The following is a 12773-nucleotide window of genomic DNA, read 5'->3' as shown; positions in this document are numbered from 1 at the left end:
GGGCGTGTCTCTGTGACGTGATGGGACAGGACAACCTCGCTGTGACATACATACAGACTGGTCCCTTAATTGTCCTCCAGGTCTAAAGAGTAGTCGCTTTTACAAATGGACCGTCTATGGTTTGGCTTGAAATCCAAAGCTGGTCTTTGGGCAGCAAAGTACAATTTATAAGGCTGCTTTTGGTCCCTGTTTTCCTACCTATCAGATTTCAAGACGGATTCTTCAATGAACTGTAATATTTACATCTGTTAGACTCTGTGGAGACAAGGGAAGAAAGTTAATAAGGCTGCCATTCAGAATAACTATTTTTAATTCCTTCGTATGTTGTGTATTCTTCAGCCTCCTTGTGATTTTTTTTTTAACTGTGCTACAATCAAGGAAAGATTTTTTTCCCCTTCCTGTCCCTCATTTAAGATATTTGCCTGAAATTTCACCCAGCCTGCCTCCCAGTCTTCCCTTGCGGAATCTCTCGGGTTGCGGGTGAGGCCTGACCCTTGCTTCTTGCCTGTCAGTGTGGCTCAGGTGGCCTGGAATAAAAGAGTTAGGCTGTGACGCCCAGACGGCCTCGGCTGCTCTCGCCCCGGTGACGTGAACTTCCCTGTCACCACCGGTGACAGATGCTGTGGTGTACCAGGCTTAGCTCGTCTCACTCAGGGTTCTGCAGAGAACCAGAGCCCACAGGCTCCATATTTCAAGGGATTGGCTCATGTGACTCTGGGGGCTAATGAGTCTGGAGGCTGGAGACGCAGGCAGGAGCTGACACTAGTCTCGAGGCAGAGTGTTTTCTTTTCCAGGAAGCCTCGGCTTTTGTTCTTTGGTTGTTTAGTTGACTAGATGAAGCCCATCCAACTACCTAGGGCCGTCTCTGTTAGCTCAGGCCCAGGCACCCCAGCCAAGCTCACACAAAGTGACCACACAGCCATTGTCAGTCCAGGCAGCTCCCACTAGTATTACGTTCCCACTGACAACAGAGCCAGAGCACGCTGGCCTCGCTGTGCTATGACCCTTACCCCCTACACCTCCACCCGCCGTGGAGTGGCCGTTGTTTACGCCTCAGGTAACTGATGCAGTGGCCAAGTTTAAACACTTTCAACTTTTTTATATTTAGAAATGACAAGGGACTCTGTCTATGCCAGTTACTCCTCTTGTTTGATGAGCTAAACTGTGGGCCCTGGAGATGGGTTTGCATCACTAGAATGTCCTGTCCCACCCGTGTCACCGGCACGCCTCTCGAGAGATTTATGTCATTCCAGGAAGCCGGTCTGAGTCCATGTCGGGGGCGGGACTCTGCTCTGTGACAACCTCTGACCGTTGCCATCCACCCCGCTCTCTGGAAGCCTCCTCGCTGACTGCCAAAGGAGGTGCCCCTTACAGACACCTGCTGGCCACTTCTCGGGAGTGGGTCCTGTCCCCTTCCAGCATGGATGCCATCCTTAACAGCACAGAAGAGCCGGGCACGGGAACACGGGCGTCCCGCTCTGGCCCATGTTAGGAGGGCAGAGCATGTCACCTCCCCGAGCCTCAGCTTCCTCGTGTCAGCCAGGCTAAGGCCTCCCTCAGAGGTCGTGGGAGATGCTCCCAGGGCTCCAGCCGGTAGAACTGCAAGTCTCCCCTCATGTGACTGTCCTCTGTCCAAGACGCTGATGTTGTCCCCATGGCAGCCATGACAAGTCATGTCAAGTCAGGGAAACACAGGCCTGGTGAGCTATCGGTTCCTCCTGAGGCCACGAGGGGGAAACTGTCCCCGGTCCCTCAGCTTCCGGCGGTGGCTGGCCATCTCGGGTGTTCCTTGGCTTGTAGAAGCGCCCCCCGCTCCCCATCTCTGCTGTACCTTCATGTGGTGTCCTCTGTGTGTGTCTGGGTCCAAATGTCCCATTTATCAGGACACCAGTGAGATTGGATTGGGGCCCACCCCAGTCACCTCACTGTAACTTAATCACCTCTGTACTGACTCTTTCTCTAAACAAGGTCACTTTCTGAGGTGCCGGAGATTAGGACCCCAACATAGGAATTTCACAGGGACGTAATCCAACCCATAACCCTGCCCCTGTTCACACCTTGGGCCCTGGCTCCAGACCCCAGAGCGATTTCAGTGCAGGGACACAATGAAATGGGCTTCAGAGATGGAGCTTTCATTCCCCTTGGGGAGACTGCGGTGGAAGGTGTGGGGTTCGAAGGGTCCAGGTTAGCCAAGTGGGCCCTCAGCTCCCCCTGCCTCTCCTCTCTTCCAGTGTGAGAGCCCCATATTATATGTCCTTTGGGGACCCCAAGCTCAACCAAAAGCAGGTGCCTACAGATCAGAAATACTTCCTAGGCCCCCCAACCTGAAGCTACCTGGTCAGGCTGAGAGGCCCAAGCATTTGATACGCCAGGTCATTAAACAGAGGCCACCACTGCACGCACCCACCAGCCAGACTCCAGCGTCAAGTGCGCTTGGTGGTGCCATCTGCATGCTGAGCCCCCTCACTGGTGACCTTCGGTGACACGCTGCCTCTTACAGGGGTTTGAAGAGCTGCAGGAACGGACATGTACGGGCCACACATGTCCCACGTCAGGCCCACGGACAAGAGCGAGGCCACTTACGTGTCTGTGTGCACCCTCCTACCCCCTGCCCTCCCCACCCACCCTTTCACCCTGCACACGGCTCCTGACTTTAGATAAGTGTAAAAACTAAAATGTCCCAGTGATTCTTCAGAATAGGTTATTTGCCTGGATCCGAAAAGAAAAAAATGTTAAAGTCTTTTCAGCAGCTTTGAGCAGATTAAATCGGCCCGTTCCTTGGGGCCCTGGAGCTGCCCGTCTGCTGCTTAGCCTGGTAAGTGTGGATTAGCCAGAGGACCGCAGACAGGGCCGGGCAGAGGAGCAAACTGACGCTGTTCAGCCATCCCTCCCCGCTTGAACAGACATGGCGGGGCGGGGCTTGGTGAGTGCTGTGGCTGTTGAAGAATCTGTGGCATCTGTCTATCAGGAAAAGAATGAATTGCCAGATCAGCTCTAAAGCTCCCTGGTGATTCTCAGGTCTATCTTTTTTCAAAGTCATTAACACCTCCATGCCAGGAGTCATGAATTTCACAGGCGAGCTGGACAGGCTCCCTGATGTGCTGGGCCTTGGCGAATGTTAAGTGAGTCAGTGAAAGTGTAAGCAGGTTAGTGGGTTCGTCCCCCCCCACACATACACACACAGAATTAGCTTGCATTTGATCTTTACGGAATCCTTGCTGTTGAAATTATTGTTGCTGCTGCTAATATTTTTTCTGTTCCATGTTCCACTACCTGACATCACATACAGATTGTTCAAACCACATGCATTGAGGCTTGGTAGGTCAGAACTGATCAAGTAACCGACATGGCGGATGACATAGCCTGATATACCGGGGGTGCCAAAAAAAAATGTATACAAGTGGGCACTTCGGTCAGCGTTGCTCAAGCAGTAGTTCGCCATCATCGGAAGTGTCTGGACGCTGATGGGAACCACTTTGAGCACCTCTTGTCATTGCAGAAGTCAAACGTGACTTGTATTCATCTTTTGTTATCAGTATATATTGAGTATTACAATTTTAATAGTTGTTTCCTTTCTTAAAATGTGTATACATTTTTTGACACCCTCTGTGTTCACAATAGGATCTGGAGTTATAAAAAAACCTTATTCCCCCAAAGAATAAATGTTATTTGACTTTCCTAAGTGAATACCATTCTTCCCAGGGCCCTGATACTAGCATGAGCATCCTTTGGGGAGGCACACAGTTTACACTCTCCCTAATAAAGGGGAGTCGGGGGTGGGGGGCTGAGGGGACCTGAGGGCCAAGGTGAGGACAGCCTGCCAGCATCTGGTGTGATGGGATGGTCAGTGGCATAAATACCTGCCCTGGGAATAGGAGTGATAGTCCCGCCCCCTGCTTTCCCAGTGTTCACTTCATCCTGACAACTCGGGTGTTGTGCACAGGCCCGGTTCCAGCTGTCGTCTCATGGGGACAGCGATGGCTTCTTATTAGAGTCATCCTCACTTCCTTTTCTTTTTCAACGCGGCCTAGTTGTCCTGGTGTTTCGTCCGCAGCCCCTCTGACCAGCCCCCTGTGCTGTACTCTTCCAGGAGGCATCCTAAGGAAAGGCGCCAAGCTGTTCTTCCGCCGGCGGCATCACCAGAAGGACCCTGGCCTGAGCCAGTCACACAACGACCTCGTGTTCCTGCAGCAGCCGGAGGCGGCCCGGAGGCGGGGCGTCACGCTCACCAGGATCCTCAACAGGAAGCTGCTGTCCAAGCACAGAAGCAAAAGCACCGTGAACGGGGACCCCTGTGCATAGGCCCGGTCGGCGGCCTCCTTCACGGTGATGCTGGGAGACGTGGACCCCATCACGACCCACCAGGACACGCCGGCGTGCCAGTGAGCTGTCAGATGCCCGCCCTGTCTAGCTGCAGTTTCCCCAGCAGTGTCACCTTTTAAAGGGGAAGGAAATCTGAGCCTCCGGCTGGGAGGTCCCCCTAGAGACAACTGACAGAGCCCAACTGGCTGCCAGAGGCACAGGAGACCCCATGGCTCCTGTGCATGGGCTGTGCTCAGATTTGAGAGCTAAAGTTCATTATTAGGGGGAGACTGATGATGAACTAAAGAACATACTACATGGGCTGTGGATGGGGCAGGTTTGGGGACTCGGTTTCACCCACTCTGTGCTCTGACGGGTATGATGTGGAGTCCACGCCTGGACTGCATCACAAGGAGACTGTGCCGTCACTGTGAACGGGATGCACAGGTCACCTCTCCTAAGTGGCTGCTCCAGAAAAAACGGGGCAGTCGGCTCTGAGTACAGAGAGCTGGGACATCGGTGGTTTCAACAGAGAAATCACGATAGGAATGGAAACACTGTGACAAACATAGGAAGACAATTACCTTTGTTCTTAGCCATAGGACTTGAAAATTTATGCAAATACTGAATATACCCCATGCATATTGTGATGAACACTTTTCTAAGTTTACTTTGAGCCTATCTGCGAGTGGGAGATACATAAATTCTTATGTGGTTTTTACATTTTTCTCTATGTTGTGAAAAACTCTACTAAAACCAGTGGAGCAGTCCACACACGGATTTTGGTCCCCATCTGGCACACTTGCGAAATGGAGTGCAGCAAGCCTGTCCAGTGAACTAGGGAACAATAAGTGACAGCTAAGAGAATGTGGGACCCACACACGCCTGGATTTTCTTTGGTCCGAGGTTGGTTTGCCAAATATTGCCAAGAGCGGAAACAAAGTACTTTTAGGGCTAAAGAGGAAATTCTTTTTCTGTCTCAGGTGTCAGCCTTAGGAACGGACGTTGAAGGACGAAGACCCTTCCTTACGGGACTCGTCAGACTCTACTGTGAATGCTCCACACGCGTTGGCGTGACCGTGTTTTGGTTTCCAGTGGAAAAAATGATAAACTTGATACGCGATTTTAATATCCCTACGTGTCTTTCAAACCGCTTTCCGCAGTAGCACGCCACTTAGGTGCATTCACAAACTGAGTGTGCCACTTTTAGAGGAGATATGCTCGTTAAAAAGCAGCTGTCATTCGGGGGAAAGGTTCTGATGGTTTAATGCGATTCCTTTTTCCTCCAACACGATTTAAAAGGCTATTACAAAAACTTGACGCTTGTCACGGATGTGAAATTGGATGGGCGTTTTGGTTAATCCTTAAATGTGTATTTCAGGGGTAAGAGAGCCATTGATGTGAGCAAGAAAGTTTTATAAAAACCAAAATTACAGAATTTTTTTCCCTTTATTGGGAAGGAGAATCTAGAAATCTACATTAAGAATTCTACTTTAAAATTCTTTACATTACAAAATTCTTAGGTGTCCCAGGAATTATCAAGTGACTGTACTATGACTTATTTACCATACTTTGTTTTTAAAGATTATATTCCAATTTTAATCATTGTAAAATAGCATCTGGCATTACAACATCTATTCATACTCAATACCCACATGTTGGTAATCCACTACTAACCTTTTGGGGATGTTTGGTCACTAATGTTGTGTTTTACTTGAAGGATTTCTGTTCTTTCTCATGCAGCAGGAAGAACGTGTGACGTGTAAGAATGAATTCCAAGAAGACATTATGTGTCAGAATATCAAACACTGACCAGAAATTTTTGGTAGTTTTTTTTCGTTTCATTTTGAAATTCAGATGGACTCAATTTATTCCAGTGTGAAGGTATCAGTTTTAGATTGAGTTTTCTCGCTAAAAAAAAAAAAAAATTTGTGTTTAGCCATTCCCAGACTGACCCCAGGAGCCTCACCATTTAACACCTTCGTCAAGGGCTCTGCTTTCTCAACTTCCTTGTGACTTGAAACCTCTCCAGGGTCCTGGGAAAGTGCCAGGTGGGCTGCATCCCTCCTTCACCAGTGAGATACGGGAGGCAGAGAGTGTGGTCTTGGAGCTCCGTTCCTTTTTGTCTGCTGGGCACACATGAGCTTCTGGACGCTGGAGTAAGCCCCAGGAGCCTGTCCTCCAGGCGCACACACCCAGTCTCCACAACGGCCTTTTCTGGTTAGAGGACCAGGATGCACCAGGAGACAATGGGCTGTATCAATTCTGTGAATGTGTCTTTTCCAAGCTGTTCATCCAGGTTTGTTTTTTAATGGTGTAGGGTATTTATGGTAAAGTCAATGTCATTAGGGTTAAATATCAATTAAGATTATGCAGCCAGTATAAAACGTGCTCATTTGTAAACCACCTCCTCCCTTACCCTTCCCTGCAAGCATTAGTGGCTGCAGGGCTTCCGGTTTTGCTTTCGGGTCTTGATGAAATGTTTGCAGTGGAATTGAATTTGAACAGTGATTCCTCGTGAGCACTAATATTAACGCATGTCTGTCTGTCTGTCTGGGACCAGGAGCGCACGCTGGTTTTAATGAGCTGGCAGCGTTTCCGTCCGCTTTGTGTGAGGGTGTGCTTGTGTTCTTTGTAGAGGCGTGAAATGGAGTTTTAAGTGTGAGTGCGCTTAACGCAGCATTAACGAAAGTATCCATCTCGTTGTCCGCACTGAAAGCCTGCTATGGGGAAGAAGGTTCAGAGCACTTTATTTATATAATCGAGTCTCAAGTTGAAGTTCAAAACCAGCCCTTGATTTCCTGGTGATGGCTATCGGGCCCGTCACTGCCAACCAGTCGCAAATTAGGTGCCTTTCTAGATGTCTGATTGGTTCTACCGGCCACATTGATAGAAGAAAGTTGTAGAGTTTCTTTCTGAGCACAAAGGGAAAGATGCATTTATACTGCTGCCACCAAACGCAGGCGTTTGCTGAGTGATGACTCCACTCAGGCTTTTCGAACCTCAACACATTAGTGGACATTCAAGGTTAGAACACTTATCTCTACTGGATAGAAAACAGCCCAGTATTGACGGAGACCCTGATGCTGGGCCGTCTGTCCACTGCCCCAAACCTGCCAAGGCGTGATTACCAAAGCAAGTGACACAGGGACAATGCACTGCGACATCCTGCAAAGCAAACTCAGGTTACCTCTGATTCCTTGTCTTCAGCGTTCCTACTGTACGTGTGACGAGGCATTAACCACCCCAGCTCACCCAGCCTCCAACGGGTCCGGAATGTTTATAATTTAGGCTTTTAGTTTTTATTGCCCAGTGTCACATCAAAGCTACATTTTTTAAAAAAGAAAAGGTTTCCTAGGTTTGTGGAAAGGTTTGGCTTGTGATCCAGTGTGGTGATGAATTTACATGACAATGATTGTATTCCTCCGTAGCACTTTAAACATGATTCCAGTCAGCCATCAGCCCTGTGCCGTGCGGTTCACTTGGACACGACGTGGCTGGAACGCGAATGATCTTTAAAGAAATAAATGTGCACATGGAACCCTAAACACCGAGTTGTTTGTGCTGAATCCCGTGCTGGCCCGAAGGTCCCGAATTTCTCTGAGGGTCTCAGAACCATGGTCTTTCGTCACGTGCCTCAGCGGTCACTGCAGGCCACCAGCATGGTCAGCTGGCATAACAAGGCAGGCTTCCAACTTGCTCAGTTCTTGGCAAAGGCCTTTCCTCCTAACATTCTTCTTACATGATTTTTAAGCCACTCAGCACCCTGTTTTAGGCCTGAGGTGAACCATTTACTAGGAAGTCAGTGTTTGTAGTGAGCTTCCGGGTCATGGTGAATCGTGGGTGCTCACCAGTCAGGGGCTGCTTGGTCTGGTCTCCAGTGGCAAAACCCCGGCATAAGGTGGCCATGGGACCCCGGGTGATCCCCAAGGACCTTATGAGGGGTAAGGTCCCCTTGGGGGTGGGAGCTTTTATCCATCAACTCCCATTTTCAACACCCCACCCCTCAGTGGCCCATGGGTGAGTGTAGCGCATGGGGTCAGAGGAGGACGTCCGGTGGGTCCCTGGGAAGGACGGCCTGTGTCTGCACTGGCACAGGCCTCACAGCAGCGACAGGATGGCATGGAGCAGCTGGGTCCGGGGCAGTGCATTCAGCCACGTCCCGCCCAACCCCTGCCCCTGCCGGCATCCCCACTTCCTGTTCGTCCGTTTCTCTGTTTCCTTCAGATTTATCCCCGTTGCTGTGCCCAAGTGTGGAAGCACTTGGAGAACTGGGGCACTGGGGGAATTACCAGGCCCCCACCCTTCCTCTCAGCTGCCCTGACCATGCCTGGGTCACTCTGGTGCCTAGACTGATTCCCAGCTTTGCATTTCAGGGGACGAGTCCCCCCAGGAAAAGCCCCAGCTGCGAGAGGGGCTCAGATTCGGATTCTCAAGCTGAGGTGGTGACAAGATGGCGGTGGCACTGCGTCTTGTTCAGGATTGACGGGTCCCGGGCCTGGGATTAAATGGCTTCCTGTGTGACCTGGGGCCCACTTTGTGCTGACACTCCAGGAGACTGGATGGACTGCTGGAAGGGCAAACGTGTCCTAATTTACCAGCTTTCCTAACCTCATCTGCTGGTCACCTCCAGGTGGACACTGTCTTCTTGCCAATTCTGTCTACGCTGCCCAAAGTAGTCTCCTTCAGCCACCTGCGGTCATTCTGGAACGTGCACCCCCTTATCCCCAGCATACACCCCTCACCTTCCTAATGATCTAACCAAACTCAAGCCCTGCCTTCTCCATGAAGCGGTTCCGGCCACCAAGGATGACCCAGGGCCCTTCTGTCGGCATCCTTCAGGCCCTATAACGGTCCCTTATCACGCTCTCCTATGTTCGCTCCCCAGTGAGAATGTCAGTGCCCGTATGCCCTGGGCTTAGGATGGTGCCCCTCTGACCGACGTCAGCTGATGGCATTAGATAAGCACTTGCAACTTACACCCATCCTCATGGGGCCCAGGAGGGGATGCACATGACAAAAACCATGCTGCTTTTGACCTCGATCACCTTGACAAATACAGGGTGTTGTGCGTTTATGTTAGTAAACTGTTTATTGAAAAGAAGAGGCAGATATCTCACCACAGAGGGCTGGATACCAGATGGATGAGCTAGTGCAGTGCCCTCCCTGGAAAGAAAGTTCCAGACCAGACCCTCTTCCCACGGCGACCTAGGAGCATCACCTTTTACACATGGCCCCCAGCTTACCTTGGCTCTGTACCCTGACTGTCCATTATGCAATTGCCCAGTCCCGCCCTGCAGTTGCCAGGCATTCAAATCTATTGATTGTTGATGTCATCAATACTGATAAGGTCAAGCGAGATGCCTAGGTAACTTGAGCTACTTGGTATTTAATACAAAGGCTGGAGAAAGACCGAATCACAGTGATACCAGCTAATACTGAGCACGTACTATGTGCCAGGAATTTTTCCAAGTGTTTTACAGATAGTGACTCCTGTACTCTTTGAGATAACCCCACGAGTTACAATCTATCCCAGCACTACAGACTGGGAAACCAAGGCACACAGAGGTTAAATAATATGTCCAAGACCATAGAGCTGGTACGTGGCAGACTCAGAATTCGAGGCCAGGCTGTCTGGCTGGAGAATCCGTGCTCAAAGCCACGAGTCTCTACTTGTGTCAAATGGAGACACCAAGGACTTATGGCCTCATATGGTCTTTTCTGAACTTTAAGTGTACGCTCCATTATGGGTGAGAATAATATAAAGTGAGATGCAATGCTTTGCACATAGTAGTAATGAAATTATCTGCTGATGACTTCTCTCCATGGGGAAAATTAGCCAGATTGAAAATGAAAGCTAGAGGGAGTACAGAGAAGTAGCTTAGGACATGTACATCCGCAACGTCTGGTACTAATGATTTATATTTAAATTAACAAAGAACAAGAGCTGATGAGGCATGTCAGTGGGAAAGTTCAGGTCGAAGACAGGCTGACGTCAGGGCTGTGGGCACCGCCCTCAATCAGGCCACACGACAGAGCGATCGCATCTTAATGCCACAGCTAGTCTCTGCTCAGGAAGGATTCTTAGGAAAACCCGCTGATAACAACTGAAGCTCTTTGGTTTTCCGTTGTTTTTTTGTTTTTAATTCCTTAGCTTATTTTTTAAAATTTCAAATCTACAGAATAACTTATACACCCTTCACCTAAATTCTCCAATTTTGTTACATTTTATGACGTTTGGAGATATGTTGCATCCTAAATTCTTTAGAATACATTTTCTAAGAACAGGGCATCCCCATAGCATCCGTGTAACACAGTTTTCATGCTTGGGAAATTTATCATTGATGCAATACTATTATCTAGTACCAACCCATATTCAAATTTCCCCAGTAACATCCTTTATAGCTGGCTTTTCTTTTTTTTCTGCCTGGGGTTCCAAGACTGTCCATTGCAAGGTTGTAAACAAGTAACATTTTGACACCTTGAGCAACAAGACTTTACAACCCAGCCTTCACAGAAGACATATGCTGAATATGCTGAGAGCTCTTTTGAAGATGCAATGATTGGAATCCGAACCGCAGCCCTGTGCTCTGTGTGTTGCTGAGAAATGGCTTTAGGGGGGTCGAGCTCTTGCCTACTTTCAGTTTTTTGCTCTTGCTGTGACCTGTCCTTTTTTTTTTTTTTTTGGTAAACGACCTTCTTTTGTTCATGTATGCTGGTATGTATGTAGTGTGCAAAGGCCCAGAGAGCTGGCCATCTGGGCATTTGGGAGTTGTGAGTGATATCACTACAAGGGCGGGTATGTATGTGTATGTGGGGACGGGGGGTGCACATTAGCTGCAGTGGTTAGTTTGGGGCTCTTAAGGGTTGGGGAGCTTTTGGGCAAAGACCTGAATGATGAAGAGAGAGTGGTGGAAAACCTTGGGGAGACAGAACGACAACAAAAGCCCCCAGAATGTGTCTGTGGAATAGAGAGGGCTGGGTGAGTATGGGCAGGGCAGAGGTGAGATAACAAAGGAAGGCTTGGGGGGCTGCGCTCCAGACGAGCTGCGAGCGCCCCTGGGAAGTCACTGCGGGCCGTTTGGGAGGGCAGAGCAGTGAGTCCTCAGCAGCACAGGACGCCACGCCGCCCTCAGCCTTCCACACGTGAGCGCCCTTCCGATGGGGACTTGTGACGAGCCTTACACGTATACCAACTCACACAAGTGAGTCTGGCTGTTGGGTTAATTCCCACTATACCCCAATCTACTCTTCCACCAGCAAGGGATGAGACAGCTGTTCGTCTACGGTCTCCTCAGAATAATGCTGTTAACCTTTTTCTCTATTGCCAACGTAATCGATAAAAACGATCTCACTGCAATTTGCTTTTTCTCTCATTACCGCACAGCTGAATAGTTTCGCATATGCTGAAGAGCCATTGCGTTTTCTATGTGAACTGTCCGCAGACTTTGTTCGTTTTTCTTGTGGGTTGGTTATCTTTTTATCGATTCGTAAGAGCTTTGCGTGTAGGAGGGACGTGAGCTTTGCCCACTCCAATCTCAGATCCTCTCCCCCTCGTTCATCACCTCCTCCGACTTGCTTCGTGGAGGTTCCCGCCAGGCAGCAACGAGCAGGACGAGTTCTCTGCATCTGGGGGGCCGGGACCAGCCCCTTCTCTTTCCACCATTCTGTTTCCACGGGTACACGCGATGAAGGGGTCAAGAGTTAACAAAAAACCCCAAGCTCGGCAGGGAAGGGGGCAGGAGGGACCCTCAGGGCCTCACCCCGCTCGGACCCGGGTGCGCGCCCCGCGCCGTCCACGCAGCAGCGGCTCCGCGGCGTCCAAACGCCCGGCTCCCTGCACGACGGGCCGAGCAGGCGCTTCTGTGTTTACGGATGAACAGGAAACACGGCCAAGAAGGGCCGCGGCCATCGGCTGAGTCCAGGGTTGTGGCGACTGGGCAGCGAATCTCAGACACGACTTAAAGAAAAACCTGACCCCTTCTCCCACCTGGCCCCCCAGAAGGAAATCGGACCTCGACGGAGCCGCCAGAAGCAAGGTCCAGGGGGCTGTGCGCGCCGTCCGCGCGCGTTGCGGTCGCGGTCACGGGACCGGGCCACGCCACGCGGGAAGGGGCAGCGCGTGGCTCTCAGATACCCCCTCCCGCTCGGGGGAAGGGCAGTCGGAACCCGACCCTCCCCTCCCCGCGGATCCGGAACCACGCCGCCTGCTCACCCCGCGCCCCGGTCCACGCCGCCTGCTCCGGGTCCGCACTGTCGGCGCCCGGGGTCCACGCCGCCCGCGCCCTCGCCCGGCCGCGAACTACAACTCCCACAATGCCCCGCCCCCGCCCCCCGGCTTCCGGTGCTGCGCAGTTTCCGGAGCGGATCGCAACCCGGAGTCCGGATCCGATCCCGCTCTGCACATTCCAAAGGCAGGTAAAGCCCGGGGCCCCGCGCCCGCCGGCCGCCCCCGCGCGCGCCGCCCCCGC

General features: G+C 51.0%; 2 protein-coding genes and 1 long non-coding RNA gene across 4 annotated transcripts in view; 2 read left to right on the top strand and 1 right to left on the bottom strand.

Annotated features, from left to right (window-relative positions):
* The window catches only part of C2CD2 (C2 calcium dependent domain containing 2), a 53513-nt gene extending 45663 nt beyond the window's left edge, over window positions 1-7850 (top strand). Inside the window, exon 14 of one of the 2 annotated variants that reach the window (XM_019666020.1) lies at window positions 4091-7850. In XM_019666020.1, the coding sequence (XP_019521565.1) occupies window positions 4091-4302 (212 nt within the window). In that variant the 3' untranslated portion in view covers window positions 4303-7850. The remainder of the gene's footprint in view (window positions 1-4090) is intronic. The other variant, XM_019666021.1, reaches the window with a different exon arrangement.
* Window positions 6142-12577, bottom strand: LOC109395193 (uncharacterized). Its single transcript, XR_002126582.1, has 2 exons — window positions 12518-12577; window positions 6142-6213 (listed from the first exon to the last, which is right to left on the bottom strand). It is a non-coding gene; the product is annotated as an uncharacterized LOC109395193 (long non-coding RNA).
* Window positions 12578-12618: 41 nt separating this feature from the next.
* Window positions 12619-12773, top strand: part of PRDM15 (PR/SET domain 15) — a 76231-nt gene continuing 76076 nt past the window's right edge. The window contains exon 1 of the mRNA XM_019666000.1: window positions 12619-12720. Within this exon, the coding sequence (XP_019521545.1) occupies window positions 12619-12720 (102 nt within the window). The remainder of the gene's footprint in view (window positions 12721-12773) is intronic.

The sequence above is a fragment of the Hipposideros armiger genome, unplaced genomic scaffold (assembly GCF_001890085.2).
Source record: "Hipposideros armiger isolate ML-2016 unplaced genomic scaffold, ASM189008v1 scaffold_458, whole genome shotgun sequence".
Taxonomy (NCBI): Eukaryota; Metazoa; Chordata; class Mammalia; order Chiroptera; family Hipposideridae; genus Hipposideros; species Hipposideros armiger.
This window is presented reverse-complemented; position numbering and strand designations above follow the sequence as displayed.